Here is a 20,445-nt window from a genome sequence, read left to right as displayed (position 1 = left end):
GATGATGCTTGATTATTGAAATATATTCATTATAATGTCGATGATTGTTTAAACAAATACAATTTTAGTAAGCTATAGCTACTGCAATTTTCAATACAAGCATTTTAATATAAGGGATCATTTGTTGGAGCCTTTGGTCATTAAGATCCAGAAAGATGTGCTGGCTCCACATATTCCTAAAATCTCTTGTTGAGATTGTTGTCATGGACCAACAGATTCTCCTTTGGCCAGAATTCAGTGGTTTATCAGATGAAATATAGGTAATGAAACACATCTCACAAGGTGATAATTAGAAAAGAAGAGCAAAGCAGCAGTCACAGGCTGTTAGATTTTTAATAACCACAATGACCAGGGGAGTTAGTGTTAACATTTGGGTCATGTTTATCATGCTGACTTACACCGGGTCAAGAATATGTATAAAAAACAAAAAAAAAGAAAAATTCAAATGCTAATACATATCATAATCTAGTAGTATTGTTTTTTAATAAAATATCTATGTTTTGTTTGTTTTCCCCATGGTACATCTCTTGAAAAGTGTTTCTTTTTATATAACTAAAGAGTGAATGTTCAAGTTAAGCCAGCATGTGATAAAATTTATGGAATCTAATGAAATGATAGAAAATTAAGTATTAAAACACACTATATGGAGACTTTGGAACTCTGTATTTTGAAATGAACCAACATTTTTAATATTTTGTTAATTGCATTGCTAAACTAAATACTAGAATTGCCAATTCTAAACACAAAGTGCATTATGAGTTGTTCATAATGCTGTTTTCACTCTTTTAATTGCCCTCAAATGGAATTATTTAATTAACTCACTGAAACTTCCCAATTAATGGTCTCTTTGTAAATTAGAAGATGTCTGTGTGAAAACTCGCATGTATTTCTGTTTCAAGCTCGGGACAAAAATCGATAATCGCTAGTATTATAAGGGGTGATTGAATCAAAGTTCAGTCTTATTTCAGTAGGAATGAATGTTGAAGTGATTGCAGGGACAGAAGCCTCTACTACTGGAAGCCAAAGAAAAGCAGTGCCACTTAGATCTTTCTCACAATCACTTAAAACGGTACTTGACATTTGGCTCCTATCCTGCAGCTACTCTGCCATGCATTTTAGGATTACTTTACAGCGTATGCCTATTAATTCACCGGCGGACTTCAACGCTCTTATCTCTGCCATGCAAACGCGGGATGAGGGATATAACTGACATGCGCATTGTTTATTCACGATCCCTAAATTGATTAACTCAAGCAAGGTAGAGGCTTAATTTTTTGTCGTCTTAAAGAATTATATGCTTTATCACTTTGTGTTTTATGTTTTATTTTCGTGAATGTTATTGATAAATAGAGAAAAGTTATTCATTTAATTGAACCATCATTCTCATATTAGTTCGCCACTCTATAGATTTTTTGTCTCTTTTGCAATCAGAAATATTGCCTTTTGACAAAGGTTTTGGTCCTCAATCGATTAAACATAACACCTTACGATTGACTTCCTCTAATTCACTCTCTTTTGGAGATGTCGATCTCCGAAAAATATAGTTTTATAATCCAAAAAAAATGCAATTTAGACGATTTTCTGGTCTATTCAATAAAATTAATTTGTTTTTCGTCATGATACACGAACGGCCAGGTAACTGTGAATAGCTATATAACATTGCATTGCCAATTAATTACCCATTTTGGGGGGGTTAACAGCAATCAAAATGTAGGCTATCTGTGGCTATGATTATTGTATAGCCTATGAGAACGCCACATTTAATTCCATGAAGATTTATATGGAAATCCAGAATGGGTCACTGATTTCTCCGGCCACGTTAAAGCAGTGTAGTCTAATAGAGAAGCAGAATATAATCACTATTCGGTTGGGCCGTTGGCCTTGCACCTGTCCTCGAGGTATATGGGGAGCTCTCTGAGTTAGGCAAAATATAAAACGACAAAAGAAAATAATCTACAAAGCACTCAAGGAGGGGTTAAGACTGGGTGTTGCAAACGAGGCTCTTGAAATCACCTCCATAATTAATTGTGCGAATTTGATTCTATTAAATAAAAATAACACGTATTGAGGAACTCAATTAGCATTAATTAAGCTTGATATCCTAATTTGGAAAATGTGTTGAGGAAAACAAGCGTTTTCCGAGTCGTTTTACCCCTGATGTTGTTGAATACCAGCTTTCTGCCTTTGGGCTGCTTTTCTCTCCTCAGAGAGTTGAAAATGAGAAATGGAGATGGAATATCAGGAGGTGCTAAATTAGCTGCCTGATCTGCACTTATTGCTGCACACACACCCCCATTACTTTGCTGTTCTCTCTCTCTCTTAACATTCCAGGCATGGCGCGGCGTCGAGATAGCAGATTTATCAAATGGGAAAATGAATGCATGATGATCAGTTAAATTGAAAATCAGCGCCTGCATGACAGCCCGACCTGACACCTCCGTAATTAGAAAGAAAAATGATGGCGTCCGATGCATAATAGAGCAAAAAAAAACAATTTACACTCTCCCATAATGATCCAGCGTTCAAATTGAAAATTTCTCCGGGTAGAAATTGAATTCATAAAGTATGATTCATGGAGGACACATCTCCTGGAGGCTGCCTGGGCCATATCGATTGATAGTTTGTCTTGAATCATACAGCGTGCTGCTTTCAGGCAAAAGCTTAACTACTTAAGCAAATCGCTAATTTCACCTTAAGGCCACCAGTGTGCAGCCAGCGCTACTCCTATTCAGATTGCAAATGAATTAAACATGAACGCGCCCGGCTAGGAAAAAACAGCAGCAAATTGAAGGACACCTCCAGACAAATAATATTTTCTAAGCACTTGCTTTTTTTATATATAGCCTACAAAAGGCAACTGACTGACTGAAATAAAGATATATTATAAACGGTTGACTTGAAGATAGCGGGATGATGGCTTCAGATAATCAAATAAGCCGTATTAGGAATAAATAATATAGCCTATATTTTTTTTTTTATAGCAATGGGCCATCTGTATTCCTCTGCATTGTGTGCAAAATAGGCTATGTGCTTATTGATTGTCCTGACATCTTTTTTGCTCTCCCCCTGTGGTTTATCTTGCCCACTTTTGTGTAGTCTGTTTGCCCTGGACACCATATGCTGAGTCTTAAGTCTGTCTCTGGTGAAAATTATGTAAATAGTATGAAAGAGACACTGGCTCAGAAATTCATTTGCGCCGGTCCCACTGATTATTTTCAATTTATTTGCAAATCAAGACCCGTTGGAAGTGAGACGACCAGAGGATGTCTAAGAAGACAATAAACGCGCCTGTATGACCAAATTAAACACCTTGGAAAATGAAAATGCTAATTCATTATTGCTAGGACTATTTACCGGTTATATTTATCATGAAAACGATTCTATTTTATTGCCTTCTTTTCTTACCTCGCCTTTAGATCTGGTCAACAGTGCTAATATTGTCAAGGCGCAGATGTCTGGGAGCCCCCACAGGGTCCCATGGGACCGCCAACCCTATTAGAACAAATGTGTTTCTGCTATTGTAAATAGGCACGTTTGCTTCGCCCGTCCTATTACAGCCGACGCATGATCAATAGGCTGATAACACAGGAACATCTATATAAGCGACAGAACAATGAGGGATATCATCGAACATCTATCTTAATATAGCCAGCTACAAGGGCCCTGACAAAGTGAAAAGCTCATGAAAATTCCGCCCCACGAATTCCCATCTCCTATCCAATATGCACAAACACACTCCCAGCTGCCGGGGCTATTATTTTCGTATTTCAATTTGACACCCCAGCCTTTCATGCTAATTCTATTATTCTTGGAAGTTTATGTGATTTCATATCACTAGAAATCGGTAATGTATTATAACCCTTTGGGCTAAAATAAACTGAATCCCTGCAGTAGCCACCGGGAAAATAATTACTTTCATATCAAAACTCTGCAGGAGTCGAACGGGTCTTTTCGCCTCCGGCTCGTAACCTCATTTCAGTGTAGCTTATAGATGAATAAATTTGTTAAAGCAATACACAAAATACAACACATGGTTTTGGGAGAAGGAGCTATAGCCCACAATATAAGCTCTATTTAGGGCCATTCACGCTTAAGTTTGTTGTATACAATCGATTTATTTATGAAAAAACTTACATATATAAATATCTTAATGCTTTGTACAACGTTTGAGGTTTTGTCTTGGTTTTTTCTTCTTTTCTTTTACAGTTTCTTATACAGGGAGCTGCTGCTATTTGTTCAATAAACATCTGAGATAGCCCACCACACACATACACAATTTTTTTCACACAGATATTTCCCCTAATCAGAATATAAATATGTCAATGAAAACGATACGTTTCGATATGTCGACTTTTTTTCCTCTTTGCTTAATCTGCGGTCGTGCAATATCGACACGCACCTCAGTTTCTACTACGATTTCATTTATTCCATATCGACGTCAACTGAGTCTTTGTCGGTGTCCTTGTTGCTTGTCGTTGATTCTGAATTTTGTGGTGGATAGTCAGGTAACGACTGCTCCTTTTTCTCCGACTGTGGAGACTTTGGATCGACGGGGTCTAACTCTATATCTTGTGAGCATCTTTCGTTACATCTGCCCGCCAAGTGACCATTAATGGTAGTCTGTGGTGAACTGCTCTGTGGTGAACACGTTATGTTGCCCGACTGACTGACCTGGCCTTTGATTGCTCGCGCGCCGCTGTTGTTTACACTGTTGTTCTCCTTGGCGTTCCTGTGTCCTAGGTTTCCAGCAAAGGTACTGTCAGCAGCTGGCCCTTTCTGGCCATTTTCAGCATCAGGGCCTGGTGCTGTGCTCTTTAAAGCAGTCTGTGGAACAATGAAACCGAGAGGTTGTGTAATAGGGTACAGTAAAAAATGTCCTTTCCCTATCAAAGGCCGTGGAGCCGATACTGGGAAGTCTATAGGCGTCTTGCGCCTCGGCCTGGAGTCCGACAGAAGGCTTTCCACACTGAAGGGATTGAGTTTTTGAAGAGTGGAAGACCTACTATTGGAGCACAGGTTTGACTGCTGACCGCTGTCGGACGAGTCCAGCTCGGATCCACTCGCGTCTTGGTCTGCGGTTCTTTGGTTCTGGAGTTTCTGTGGTGTTTGGTCACAGCTTGGTTGCGTTTGGTTTCGGCCCATGTCGCAATGGATGCTTTGTTCATTGTCCGTTACTTGTGACAAGCCACTGTCACTGTCAGATCCTGGGGTGTGAAATAAGTCCCCGGGAATGAGTTTGTTCTGCGACTTTAAAAGCCGTCTTTCTTGTTTCCTTTTCTTTTTCTCCAGCCTCTCTAGTTCTCTGCGCGCAATTTCCTCTGGGTCCATTGGCTCGCCGCTGCAGGTCGTCGGATGGGAGTTGTGTGCAGGTCGCCCCGGCCCCTTCTTCGTGTTTTCCTTTTTTCTCCATTTCGCTCTTCGGTTTTGAAACCATACCTAAACATGAAAATATATATTATTATTATTATTATTATTATTATTATTATTATTATTATCATTATTATTATTTTCACGACATTAAAATAATGCCAAGTGTGCTGAAATAAATACATATAAAAAATAAAAAAATAAAAAATAGGCCTTCTTTTAAACATAATATAGGCTATGCAAATTAAATTTACGTTATTTGTAAAGCTATATATTCACCTATACAGATTATACATACATACAAATTATATTACTATATTTATAATATACAGTACAGTATATTATATTTACTTTATTATTTTTGTTGTTTTTCAATCTTTAAACATACAAGTATTAAAACACATTTTGCTTAATTATGAGTTGCTAGTATTTTATAGAATGCTGGAAATTTACTGAATATGTATTATAAATGTGGTATTGTTTTAATGTAATTTAAAATAAAACGCCATTATCCAAACATCACATTTTAGAATAATGTTGTGGTTCAAAAATATCATCTTGAATGCCGCTGTAAAAATAGGCCGCATCCTGAATGAATTACATTAGGCTCCATACAATTTAAGGCAAGGAGTTTTGATTTATAGGCCAAATGTTTGATTCTATGTTTTCAGATAAAAATAATGATAATGAACTTACGCCTGACAGACATGCTATTTTCTCTCGAACAGAGTAGTAGCCTACATCGACTGAATGTAATTATTTAGCCTAGTGATATTTTATAAGAATCATGCATAATAATTCATGTAGGCCTATATTTTCCCTCGATTTCGCAAAACATTTAACCCGACTGTATGTAAAAGAGAATCAAAAATACTTGTAAATATATATATTAAAGCTAACCTATTATTTTATTTTTGTGCAGTGTGATCTCTTGATATTTTTTTCTGCTAACAGTGGGGCCTACTGTATAGTTTACAAAATACAGTACAAAACTACAAAAATACGTCTAAACATTTCTTGTACATTTTAGATAAAGCTTCCTAAACCTTAATGAAGACAATTAAAAAAAAGAAGCATTTTCAAAATAAGCACATACCCTGTTTTATACAAATAACATTATGAAAGAAAATAGCAGAACAAAGAACAAGGGGGGAAAAAACAAAAACAATAAGAGATGGTTATTCATAAAACCGTGTTGTGTTTACATCAAAATAATTTTTGATTCATCTGTTCATAACGTCACAGCACAACACGTGAAAAATAAATTTATTGTATTTACCTGCACTCTCGATTCTATCAAATCCAATCTCAGAGCAAGTGCTTCCCTCATGAACACATCTGGATAGTGACTTTCATTAAAAGCCTTCTCTAATTCTTCCAGCTGCCAGCCAGTGAAATTGGTACGAGTTCGTCTTCTTTTACAACCCGGGCTATCCTTGTCTGGATCACCCGAATCTACGTGAAAAACAATAAATTACCATCGCTTGTAACTTGCACAGTTACAGGGGGCCCACTGAAATTCTTCGTAGTGTTTATTTGTCTGCATGAGCCTTTACTGTTAACGCGTAAGAAAGGATAGAGAGAAAACGAAAGCCGTCAGTTTTGTTTTCTTGCTAATGAAACTATAACGAGAAAATAATGCTGTCAACAATTTTGTAGAATATTTTATATTAGCCTCTCTTCCTTATAAAACCAGTCTGCTTTTATGCCAGTAAACTAGCTTGAACACATGAGCGAACGACATGCATAGTCCTTTCTTTTGTTTCCCCTGGCTATTCCTCAAAGCTTTATGTGGGGGGAAATAAATATATATTTTTGTTTTACAACATGACAGAAACATGCTTTTTTTCTTCAATCAAAGACCATTATGCCAGTTTAGGACAAGTGCGTGTTTGCTTACCTGTCAGTTTGTACTGTTGGTTATCTCCATTCATACCGCAGCCAGACGACAAGAGATGGTTAGAATTCACCACGGAAGCCGTGCAGGAGCCGTTAAGTAATCCGTCTATTGAGAAAGGAACTGCGGCCGTAGATTGAAGTTGATGACCGGCTAATTCGTACACATGATGGTGGCTTAGATGGTACGGAAAGCTCACCATCCCACCGAGCGAGCCTCCGAACTGGGCATGAGGTGGATCCAGTATCCTGCTGTCCATCATCTCCCAGGCAAAAGGAAACGACGTCTGGTGGTTGGTGATGTGAATTTAAAAAACATGCAGCGAGAGTGGCCAGCGAGGAGGGGACATGATGTGGAGAGTAGGATGAGCTGTTCTTTATCAACACGCAGCTTCCAATAATTAGCTTAGGCTCTGGGAATTTGAGACCAATGAGAAGCGTTAATCGGCGCTGACGTCAGAGACGTAGTCTGAAAAACGCTTTCCATATCGATTGCTAATTAAACCTGACATCCACCTCAATAAACAATATCAGAGCTGTCACAACAAGACAGGAGGGCTTTGATAAGAACTACATCACGACTACACAGGGGGCCTTAGAGGGAGAGCGATCAGATTTGATACCCAGTTAAACGCTAAATAGACACTGAAATCTCACCTCGGACTGCAGCCACACACAGAGCGGCGGATTCATCACCGTTTGAGGCAATGTCCCTCTAGTCTATTCATTTCGAATCTTTTGCACACACAAACAAACATAAAAAAGAAAAGAAGCCGGGGGGAAACAAACACACACACCCGTACCGACTCACCAAGTCGTGTAAGCTTCCTAGCGCACTGTTGACAAATTGACCTATCCACTATACAATCTGTTTATTTACGTGGCGATTCTTGGGCAACTTGTCAAAAGTCAAGCCGAAGATATTCGTCAAACAGAGCTGTCAAATTTCATTCCGAACCACAACCAGACGCGCCACGAGTCTAACACAATGCTTTCAAAAATAAGGAGCGTGAGAATGATGTGAACCTGCTCGTTTGATAACGCCGGAGGAATAAATGAACTTTTAATTACATGAATAGCTAATTAGAAGGCACTCGACATTTAACAGAAACTTAGATATATTTCCCCAGCCATAGCACTCCGGTGTAATTAATGTCATTTAAACAGCTGATGTACACATTGTGCGCGGTTTATTTGTGGTCATTGTGTGTAATATCATGCTTGCTTTAACTTACAACAGTTGTTACACCTCTGAAACAATATTCGTTTATTAACGTATGCTGCGCTCCCATGAGTATTCATTAATATTATATATAGTTTAAAGTATAAAGCTTTTTTTCTGTCAGTATGGAAAACAAAATAAAAAAAGAACAGTGAGAAAATAAAATTGTAAACGAGTAATAATTGTTTAACATTTCATATTTTGAATTAAATCTAGAACAGTCACCTTAATCTAACATTATAATTAATTTGTCTTATATTAATATATCTATGTGTTATATTTATGCAAGTGAGCTGTGTTTTTTTTTTTTAAATAGAGAATGGTAATCAATCCCACCGTTTTAAGAGGCAGTGCTGTCTCCCCCTCTCATTGCAAAGAATTAATTCGACTTTATTTGGCCAGTGTCTGGAGTTGTCATAATGTTAATCTGAGTTGAAATGTCGCTCCCCGCTTACTCCCTGACCCTTGCCACTCGGATTGGCGTGTTGTAATAACCCGAATCTTTCAACAGAGGCCCTGATAATTGTTACATTATTAGCATGCAAATTGTTTAATTAATATTATTATGAGGAACTATATAATCCGTTCGTCTCTTGACCTCGAGCTCAAATAGTACCCCACTGCATTTCAATGTTTAAATTTTAATGAACCCTTTAAATATAGTATCTCAAGATCTAGCCTTTTATCCCTTAAGTGCTTTTAGAAGTTTGAGGAATCTTTGAATGTTAGTTTCTTTGTGTCTTAAACTTATATTATCACACTGTACACAAGTATGAATAATTCGGTTCTCCAGATCTCTTTTTGAACATCAGAATTCTATAATTGCAGCTTTGACAGTTCAGGGCGCGGTCCCGTCCTGGCGCGATCTTGGCTCAATGAAAAGCAGCCCTTGACACGCGTTCCCGGGAGACACTGCATTTAAATCAGTTTTTCTACAACCAAGTGGCATTGTCAGATCCTAGCTTTAATTAACCCGATAATAAGACGAACACGACTTGCTTTCAGGGCTGTTGTTAGACTGTCTTATTTGCCATTTATTTGGATTCTGGAGTTTCAGTCACAATCTAGGCAGTGTTCAGTGGGCCACATTATAAATAATGTATTTTAATGAGCACAGACGAATGTAATGTTGTATTTCTAAAATGATAACTGGACATCTGATTTGGTTTATTAAACATAAGCACGTTTATCTCGTCTCAGTAGATTACAGGGCGTTGTGTTCTATTAAAGTGTCATGGTGTGGTGCAAAAAGTGTGCAATTCTGCAAAGGTGGCTATGATGAAAAAAAAATGCATAGTAAGTCAACAACTTTATTATATTTATACACACCTACCAGTAGCCTATATCACCAGTTACACTACATTCCCCGCGTTCATCCTCAAGCCCATTCCCCGGAGTTCTCCTATATGCCTGGAACCATTATATAGCTTACTGGGGCATATATCCTCTCTTAAAATCCCAACAACCGTACCCAAGATGTCTTATAATTAGCAGGTGGAATTTCAGTTACATGAAGTTATCTGAACTCAGAAAGGATGCACTGGAGCGTACCTGAGCAAAACCCACCCAAAGCTACCCTTGAAACCATGCCTCTGGCGGAAAATGAGCATGTGCAATCAAGTAGACGTCACTGACCCCATTAACAGCAGGTGTTCAGATGTAACGCCTAACCAAACAAACTAATCAAAGCGCCCATCCAACACCGACGCCCGCATCACTAACATTACATAAAACCAAATTCATTTTTAATTAGGCTAGCAAATTAATACGCAACAGCTGAGGAGTTTAATTACTCAATTAACTTCACGCGCGTTAATTTTTAACTATCTAAATTAAGTTGCACATTATTCGATTTGATGATAATTATAGAATTAAATCTAAATGAATTGTTGTGGATGATTTGATACGACGAGATGCAGCTCCAATTAAAGAAATAGACTTGGCTCTAGTGTTTTAAACCAAATCCTTTGATTCGATTTTAGCAGGCAGGAAACGCGGTTTCCAAATTTTCTCTGATCCTGAAAATTTCCCGCTCTTCTTAATCCCTACAATTAAAAGTTTCCTCCATCTAATTATCTGTAATTGTGCTGCTGTCAAAGTAGAATGGAGAAGTGAAAGCGATTGATTTGGACTTTTAATTCACTTCATTTCTGATAGAAGGGAAAGTAATTCCCTTCAAATTACCTCATTCAATCCTGACACCCTAATACCCTTCAAAATCTTTTTACTCACCGCATTTATATATTAAAAAGGAATCTAAAATGAGTGCGGCCTCCTAATAATAATAACCAAAACTTCCATTAGAATAATAATTTCATTTCAATTAAAAACTGACTTATCACCTTTGCTAAAACGTGCTTAATATGCCGAAAATTATCAATGCTTGAAGGAGCCCAAACTGGGGAGTCTAATTGTAATCAGCAAATCAGAGGTGCTTGTCGCTCCCGTGCCATCGCAGTGAGGCAGGCAGTTCGGAAATAGAACTAATTTACTCAACTCCCCCGGGAAATCCGCTCAACAGATTAACATTTTCAAAATATAGTAATGATATAATTTGAGAAATGGTGACGCCAATTTGTGAGAAGCCTTTGTGCAGAATCATTTGCATTTTTTCACCGCCTGCATTTTTCCCGTTAATTACAGCTCCACAGATGAAGGGTGTGCAGTTTGACTCATTGCTTATTATTCAACTTCAATCTAGTAATATAACAACGGGGAAGGAAAATAACCAAATCTTCCTCCTAACCCCATTTAATTCCTGAAGTGTCTCAGATTTTAGGCAATGCAAAGAGACAACTGTCTCCCTTGTGAACCAAAAGTGGTAAACTACTGGCGTGCGTGCGTGTGTGTGTGTATTTCCATAGATGTTCAGAGGTGTGTAATGAAGAGTCACGTGAATAATTCCCCCCAAAATCTAAGGAGGACATACTTGTCATGAACATGGCCTGCAGGCAACTGGGCCTAAAGAAAGACCCAATCTAGACATCAACCTTTTGACTCGACCTGTATTTGACAACAAAAACACCCCCATGATAAGTCCGGCCTGCCCTGATCATACACCTCTCCAATGTGGGCCAGAAATGGTTAAACGTTTCCTTTGTTAAGATTTGGCTGTCCGTTAATCTCCTGCCAGGTCGGTAGCTCACGTTGTAGGGATCTGAGGCACGGAGAGCGTTAACTATTATCCACAGCCTGGCCATCTGCTGCTGTAGAAAATTCAAAGCCCAGGAGATCTGCATATATCCACATCGTAAACGAGGAAAGATGTTTTAATTAAGAGAAATCAGGTTAACTTAGCGCTAATTAACAAGCTATCTTCTTAATGAATTGTGTGTGCTGTTCTCTTTCTATGAAGCGAATAGGACATATTTCATTTCCAAAAACCAGTCCCCACTGCACAGGGCCGTGCACAGACCTTTTGAGGGGCATGTGCTGAAACTGAAAAAGGGCACCCCCCTCCCTTTTTTTATATCAAGATTATTTAGCCATACTGTTACTATAACATATCCAACATGTATCCGCCTACCTGGCAAAAATTTGATACTGTGGTGGAGCCCAGGGATGGTTGGTCTCTTGAAGGTTTCTTATTCACTACACTTTCCCTAAAATAAGCCAGCAATGAAAAAAATAAATAAAAAATAGTGTGAAAAGTACAGTTGCAGTGAAAAGCATTTCTGAAGGATCACGTGACACTGAAGAGTACTGAACTGGAGTTATGATGCTGAAAATTCAGCTTTGATCACAAAAATAAATTACATTTTTAAAATATATTCAAAATAGAAAACAGTTATTTAAAATTGTAAAAAATATTACACAATATTACTGTTTTTGCTGTATTTTGGATCAAATAAATGAAGCCTTGGAATGAATCATGAATTACATTCTGCATGATAAAATATAAAGATTTCACAGTGATCTTCTGTAATTTTTTTTTAGTTTACTACTACATTACTGTATGTTTTTATACATGTGAGGACGAGCGGAGAGTATACCATAACATGATTAGCCTAAATGTTAATAAATTAAGTGTATCAGCAATCATAAATCAAAGAAGAAATTTCTTATATATGTTATCTAGGTGACGAGGATCACTCATCGCTTTTGTATAAGTTCCAGTACGAAACAGCGCGGGGGGCGCACCTGTTATGATTTTCCGATGGTAAAAAAAAAATTATATGTTGTTGTATTACTTATCAATATATAGTTTTTTGACCAGCGAATGTGTGCAAATGTGAATTTTGTTTTTTTGTCCGTCATTAAAACGGCGACGGCGCCTCACCTTAAATTTTCATCTACAGGTTACAAACTAGTTTTTGTAGCTATATAGACGGAGCGCTCAGTTCCCTTTCAAGGGAACTTCGAACTGCGTCCTCTAGGGGTCGCTATGGGGAACACCTCGTCGTGACCCGTGTCTGAAGCATACAAATGAAAAAACACCAACGAGTTGGCCGGCGACAGCCCTCTGACGTCACTACCGGTGCGACTATAAAACAGGCACCGGGAAACCGCACTTCATCTTCTTCGTCTTCACTGACTGTTTTGTTTGAAGCGTGCATCTGAAAGAACCGGTAAGAGCGCTCTTTCTCTGTCTATCATGGCGACTACTAGCAAGCGTTTAGACAATGTATGCATCCGTGTTGGCGTTATTTGACACCTGATGACACACACGATCTTTACGTGATTTGTTTGGGTAAAGAGCACGCACGCGATGTCTTTGAGGAGGCAATCTGCGTTCTTTGCGAGCATTTTTTCAAGAAAAAAGCTCCGCTCTCGTTCGTCTCTCTTTCCGAAAAAAAAAAAGGCAGCCATCTGCTTCCCGCGGTTCAGGACCCGCCGTTGCTGAGGCACGGAGGAGAATGAGCTCGTGAGAATTTCAGGTGGATCTGTCTGAATGGTTTAAAGAGGGACTTTCCCTTTCGCGCTCAAAATGGCGGCGGACGAGAGAGAGCCTCGGGAGGATGATGTTATATCTTTAACACTTTCTGATACTGAGGTTAGTGCTCTGCTGGGTTTTTTACCCAGGAAAAGCAGGGGATATTTGAGGATGGTGAAGAAGCTGAGGCTGAGCCTTCTCAATTCTCCTGCCCTGCGTATGTAGAGCTGTTGGAGTTTATCGATCGCACCTCGATGAGCGTTATCTTTCCGACCATAGCCCTCCAGCTCAGGTGAGCCTTCCATTTCTGCCTGATCTCCATACAGAGATCGAAAGGAAATGAAAGAGGCCTGTTTCTTCTCGCATCCATCGGTTTCAGCATAAGAGTTTTGCCGACATCGAGGCGATGCGCGCGAAAACGGCTATGAGAGGATGCCCCCTGCAGAAAGAGCTTTCATTCTGCGGGGGAGACATCCTCTCTTAATCTCCCTCCTTGCTATCTAAGCCCCTTCAAGCAATGCATCTGGCTTAAATGGCAAGGCATACGCAGCCAGCAGGTCAGGCTGTGGCTTTATTACAAAATAAATGCTTCAAGCATATCAGACTGATCTGCTGAAAGACCTGGATAGAGGCAAAGGCCTTTTTCCTGATCAGGTAGCCGAGCTGCGCCGCACCACAGGCCTCTCTCCGGGCTACCAAGCAGGCCGTCTCTGCCAAGCGCAGGACTATGGCGGCCATGGTGGTGGCGGAGAGACATCTGTGGATGAACCTGGCAGACATCGGGAAGAAAAAAAAGGCTTTCTTCTCGATGCTCAGGTTTCGCCTTCTGAACTTTTCGGTATTTCCGTTGAGACGGTGATCGAGAAGTTCGGGGAGACGAAGGCGCACTCCGCTGCTTTCAGATCCTTCGTTCCACGAAGGTCCAGGTCTGAGCCCGAACAACATAGGGGTCCTGGCCTGTCTTGATCTGAGGATCAAAGACGGGCACAGAAGGCTAGTGTCGCGACTCACGCTCCTCCCCCACCTGCGGGCAGGGTTAAGAGGAATTGTGGGTCACAAGGGGGTAAGCAGAACCTAAGGGATGTGATCCAGACGAGGCAGCGTTCTCGTCTGAGTCAGAGTGATACTGAGGTATCTACTCGTTCCCTTTAGGGATTTTTAACTTCTGCTTTTTATCCTCCCCTTCCTAATTCCCCTGTAACCACCAGCTCTCCACCTGATCGAGGTTAGGTGGAAACCTCTAACACATAACAGTCTCCTATGCTGGACCTATAATGTTTTTGGCTGTTTCTATGTTCATAGCAACCACCTTACTGATGGTCCGGACTAAAAGGAGGCGCCCCTTGAGCGGGGCTCCAGCGCAGGAGGGTGGGAGTAAAACAAAAATAACCCTTTCTGTATATACTTATGTGTAAATTGCTGGTGGTTATGTGTCTACTAATAAACTCTGTGAGTTTCCTTTGCAGTGCTCAGTTACAGTGTTTACTAAACACTCGTCAGCATCAGCCATCCGGCTTCATGTTCCGGTATTAGGCGGCTGAGATCACAGGTTTCTGCGGGAGCCTCCTTGATCATCAGGCCTGGCACAGCACTGCAGGGAATTTCATGGATGTCCGGCCAGGTCACCCTGAGGGGTCTCCTGGCCGCTTAGCTGCTGTCGCATCCAGCGGGAAGTGAAGGTGACAGTTACAGAAGTCTTCTTGTATATGCTGCCTCAGGTGATGCTCCCCTCGCTAGAGGTTTTGTAAAATTTGAGCTTGCCTCTCCCGTGCGGTTCAGCGCCTCTGCGATGCTTAGGAACCTTTAGGTACACACGCTAAGCTCTGTGTACTTTCTGAAAGCCACATGGTGGTCAGTGTGCACGTGAACACTTTGCGCACTTTCTAAAAATCCACGTATTGGTAAGTGTGCACGCAAGACTCTGCGCACTTTCTGAAATCCTGTATGGTAAGGGTTACGCGATCCGCCTCGTTCCCTTTCTTGAGATGATTAGACCTTGGTTCCTTGGGCTCCATTCAGCCAGTGTGTATTTGTTTATACACCTCAAGCATCGCTTCCCTCAACATGAAGGGCTATTCGGGCGATTCTCGTGGTAGTTTAGCAGCGCTCCCCTTTTCCAAGAAGGGTCGCCTATGAGCGTGCTTCTCTGTATTCAGGAGTTCTCCTCTCATATGAGACTGAGTTCACTGTTTTTCCCAGAGCGCTCCAGCATTATTTCCACAGATCGAGTTGATGACTCTCAAACATGCTTTTTTTGAGATGCACCATTCCATCGATGAGCTGCTCTATCAGAGTGCCACGAGAGCCCTTCCTTAGAACAGTATTTGAAAATCCATGATATGGTAAGTGTGCACGTGAAGTCTTTGCACACTTTCTGAAATCCACATTGTGGTAAGTTCGCATGCTAGTACTCTGCGTTCTTTCTAAAAGTCCTATATGGTGAGGGCTTCGCGCGGTTGCTTCGTGCCCTTTCTTGAGCTGGTAAAAGCCCCGTTCATCTTGGGCGCCACTCCACCCATGTATCCTCGGATACCTATCTAAACAGGGTGTTGCTACTGGAGATCTGTTGAGACAGCTCCTTCAGCAAGCTTTTGCGGAAGCAAGCTGTAGCCCCTGTGTGACAGGCTAGACTTAGTATAAAATGCTAGGTTCCTAGCTGTATCCCTTTAAAGGAATCTTTCCTGATTCCAAGCCTTTAGCTCTACCACCGGGCCGAGGCCCTAACAATTAAGTTGGGTATGTAGCTTAGGCCTTTGGCCGTAAGGGGTATTGTCACAGACAGCCGTCTAAACGTCCCGGGGGCAACTCCCATTGAAATGGTAGAGTTGGTACTTAGTGTTCGCCATGATTCTGGCCTGCACTCCCCTCAGCATGGCGGCGTGGGTATACTGTTCCCCATAGCGACCCCCTAGAGGACGCAGTTCGAAGTTCCCTTGAAAGGGAACGTCTCAGGTTACGAATGTAACCATGGTTCCCTGAGTAGGGAACGAGACACTGCGTCCTCTAGCTCCCTGCCATGCTTCGGACGCAAGCTTCAGACGAAGAAGTGAATGACGTGTTTCCCGGTGCCTGTTTTTATAGTCGCACCGGTAGTGACGTCAGAGGCTGTCGCCGGCCAACTCGTTGGTGTTTTTTCATTTGTATGCTTCAGACACGGGTCACGACGAGGTGTTCCCCATAGCGACCCCCTAGAGGACGCAGTGTCTCGTTCCCTACTCAGGGAACCATGGTTACATTCGTAACCTGAGACGTTTTTCCTGTGGTAAAATGCATTTGGCCAAAATCGCATTTTATAAAAGATGAAATGCTACTGTATGCACAGGCTATTTAAGTGTTGGCTATGTATTGGCTATGACTAGATGGCAAAATGCTAGCCCTCTCTCTCAGGCGACGTCCCACATGTCTCAGTCAGTGAGTCAGTCAGACAGACATCAAATAATAAAATATGAGCCTTTATAGACATAGTGTTTAGTAGTAGTACTTATTCAAACAACAAGATATTTATTTACCCTTCGCAAAACTTTGTTCAGCTCAGCTGTTGTCTACTGTGCGGCTGATGTGGAACTTCAGTTGATTCAATGAATATAGAGGGGCGGAGTTATCAGCTTACTGACAGCTTGAGGATCGAATAAGATTTACACAAGCTCGTTTTAAGAACTTTCATTTGCTAAATATTTGTAAAACAGACAGACAGACGTAAAGGGTGACCAATAGCATTGATTAAAAAAAAAAAAAAAAACACCACCAAAAAAAAAGGGCACTTCGGAGTGTAAGGGCAAAAAGGGAATGTGCTCTGCACAGGTTGAGCCCTACCTGTGCACGTGCCTGCCACTGCACCATCCATGAAAGGTGCATTATGCTCACCCGTTTATTAGGCCTCCTAAATTTTATACTACAAAGTTTAATCAACGTCAGCGACTCGCTCGCATTATTCGCGAGTCACTTTCAGCGTGCGTCGACGTGCTTAATTGATAAAAGTTCTATTGCTCATTAATGGGTTTGTGTCTTTTTAATTACCACTCTTCAAAGCCCATTTAGTCAAAAATCGAATACATGAGCGCCATCAAGCGGCGGCCCGTTTCCAACGTAGAATTCATTTTAGACCTCTTGACTAAGCAAAACTATTGTTTTTGTCATATTGAAGCTATTTTACTTTACATTAATTCTAGATACGCTATAGCACCCATATTCATTTAAGGCATTACATATAGGCTATTAAATTCAAGTTTATTTTTTTTTTTACTCATGAAATGATGATCTTCTATGGACATCCTAAATGGTCCTGACTCCTGACATTGCGTTTCCTCCACACCTCACCCCATCTGTTCACTTTTGTCGTCTCTTTATTCGAGTTGTATTTTAGTTCATTGTCCCTGACACGTTTATTGACGCCTCTTTTACATTCACCCTCCCTCTAACTTTACTCTAGCCCCGAGCCGCCTCCTCATTAACTCATTGAAGAAACCTGCTTAAACAAAAGGCTGAAAGGCGATCCTCGGAGGTAACAAGTAGTGTTGTCACATTGGTCAAAGCAGCCGACCTAGAGCATGTTTGCAGCCTCCCTCAGCCATGTAAACATGACAAAAAAACTTAATACAGACTATGTTAAAATGTTTTAAATCTTCTGAGACCCAGCAAAATTATTTTTGTACTTAGATATTTGTATATGATAATAAATATAAGTTAGCCTAATAATAAGAAACATATTGCCTTTTAACTGAACTGAATTTATTGTAAATATGTGATAAAATTATAATAATAATAATACATCAAAATATGATGGAAAAAAATAGTAATTTAATTTATTCTAAATATATTATTATTATATTGTTATTATTATCCACACCACAATCATGTTGTATAAGAGAAAAAAAAGACATTATTTTCAGCTCATACAAAATTGGCATCTAGGGTTACAAAAATGTAAAGCTAGGGCTCTGAAGGATATGTCTCTGATCATATATTCAGAATAACGTTCTTAAAAAAATAAAGGTTCCATAAAGGTTCATTAAAAATCCTCTTCTTGTTTTGTCTTATGCATCTTATATAGGCTATATTTAATTTTTAAAATAGGGGATCTTGAATTCTTTCTTAAAATAATCAATTTCTTAAAATAATAATTTAAAGAATTATACCTCCAGCCTTTATTTTTAAGAGTGTATAACATCTGAACATAAACTGTAGGCAAATCAGACCTTTCTTTTTTTTTTTTTTTTTTAAAGTGCTGAAAATGTGTTGTACTTTTTCCGACAAACAGTAATATTTACACATCCAAACCTGCTTTGCAATTCTTAATAAGAATTACAGATATGTCCAATCACAAAAGCTTAACAAGCCTTCAGATGCAATGGTTTATTACGTGCAATTATCATTCAGACAGCCTATCAAAATTCAATCATGCATAAAGGGATTATTAACCAAGAATAATACTATCTCATAATAGAAAATACGTTGGATTGCTTCCCTTCAATTTGTCGTGGCAGTAATTACTATCCAATTTAGAGTCACCGCCTAGCTTATATTTCTGGATGCGCTCAACTGAATGTAAGGACAAAACAAAGAAAGACTTATTTGTTTATAGTTGGACTCAAGGAGTTGGTCATCGCTGGGTCACTGAATGCTCTTCAGAGCAAACAAAGTTTAAAAATAAACTTCAGTGGTATGCTTTTATTTTTTATCCTGAATATTTCTCCAATATTTAAATCCAATTCACTTTTTTATGGCTGTGTGAATTCATTATAATATAACTATAAGAATTTTTATTTATAATAAATGCATTGTGTCCCTTTGAATCTCACACCTGTGAGCCTATGAGGATTTTTTTAGTGCTAAGTGCTTAAAGGGGAATGTCACATTTCAGCAGGAAACCCCACAGTTTAGAAGGTGTGAATGTGCGTATGAGGCATGGTATGTCAAACACACCTATAAAAAAAGTGAAATGCTTTGCAAGTACTGGACACCTGGGAAATCTGTGACACCACTGACAGGGTGAGTGAGAAATGGTGATGAGCGGCCCCTAAACAAAAGCGTTTATGATGCTATTTGACAGACACTGTCACCGCACAGAGAAATGGAGGGTGACCCAGAGAGACATTTTGGCAGAGAGCCATTGCACATTTGTAGGCATAAACGTTTGCTCTCGCAAAGACAGGATAATAAGCAGATATGAAATTATTACAATCATTTTACTATTCAAGCAGACAGAGTTTCGGCAACGTAAAGGAATCCCGATGATGAAGCAGGTGTTCTCTGAGAGGTGCCATCTGGCAGCAAAATTAGCAGCTTATGAGCCAGGTGCTCTTGTACCAGGGAAGAATCTGAGATGAGCTCAAAAGTGATCTTTTACACGGGCCTCCAGGAGCATGACTGAGCACTGTTGCATAATAAGAAGCTGGGTGGTCTTTGTTTTGAATTATTTAAATGCGTTTGCGCGAGGGTGTTTATGCGTGCTGTGTAAACCTATTTTGCAAATATAGGAATTTCAGATCTTTAAATTGGATCACTGCTTGAGTGATCAATACACTAATTAACCTGTTAGAGATTATTGAGGGTTTCAGAATCCATGTGTTTTCACAGCCTGAACATTAGCTGTTAATCTTCCTGACTACATTCATTGTTCACGCTCATTTCATGTATAGATGCTTTTAATGGAATAGTTCACCTTAAAATGAAGGTTCTGTTATTTAGTCACCGTCATGTTTTGAAGAAAACTGGATCCTATACTGACTTTCACTATATAAAAGCAAAAAAAAAAAAAAAAAAAAAAATTCTTTAAATTATCTTCTGTGTTCACAGGTTTGGATCATGAGGGTGAGTAAATGATGAGAGAATTTACATTTTTGGATGAACAGGAATAAAAAAAACATGGTGTGCAGAGCTGGGTAGTAACTGATTACATGTAATCTGAATTTCAGAAATTAAAGGAATAGTTCACCCAAAAATGAAAATTAGCCCATGATTTACCCTCAAGGCATCCTATGACTTTCTTCTTTCAGACCTATCCAATCGGAGTTATATTAAAAATTGTCCTGGCTCTTCCAAGCTTTATAATGACAGTGGGCAGGTGTTTCTGTTAAACAGTTCAATA

The 20,445-nt window shown here is 39.7% G+C and overlaps 1 protein-coding gene across 1 annotated transcript; it reads right to left on the bottom strand.

Annotated features, from left to right (window-relative positions):
• Positions 1-3,618: 3,618 nt before the first annotated feature.
• Positions 3,619-7,727, bottom strand: uncx (UNC homeobox). The gene is made up of 3 exons (XM_042720966.1): positions 7,268-7,727; positions 6,647-6,822; positions 3,619-5,436 (listed from the first exon to the last, which is right to left on the bottom strand). Exons 1-3 carry the CDS (start codon positions 7,524-7,526, stop codon positions 4,423-4,425), a joined length of 1,449 nt encoding a protein of 482 aa, XP_042576900.1. The 5' UTR covers positions 7,527-7,727; the 3' UTR covers positions 3,619-4,422.
• Positions 7,728-20,445: the final 12,718 nt, after the last annotated feature.

Source organism: Cyprinus carpio, chromosome A3 (genome assembly GCF_018340385.1).
Source record: "Cyprinus carpio isolate SPL01 chromosome A3, ASM1834038v1, whole genome shotgun sequence".
NCBI lineage: Eukaryota > Metazoa > Chordata > Actinopteri > Cypriniformes > Cyprinidae > Cyprinus > Cyprinus carpio.
The sequence above is the reverse complement of the archived record's forward strand: the minus strand, read 5'-3'. Positions and strand labels throughout refer to the sequence as shown.

What these genes read in the sequence shown, in the direction of transcription:
- uncx (XM_042720966.1), bottom strand. Translation starts at nt 7,526, where the DNA reads ATGATGGACAGCAGGATACTGGATCCACCTCATGCCCAGTTCGGAGGC. An exon ending in CCAACAGTACAAACTGACAG is followed by an intron (nt 6,823 to 7,267) that starts GTAAGCAAACAC and finishes TTTTTCACGTAG; the next exon opens with ATTCGGGTGATCCAGACAAG. An exon ending in TGATAGAATCGAGAGTGCAG is followed by an intron (nt 5,437 to 6,646) that starts GTAAATACAATA and finishes TTTCATGTTTAG; the next exon opens with GTATGGTTTCAAAACCGAAG.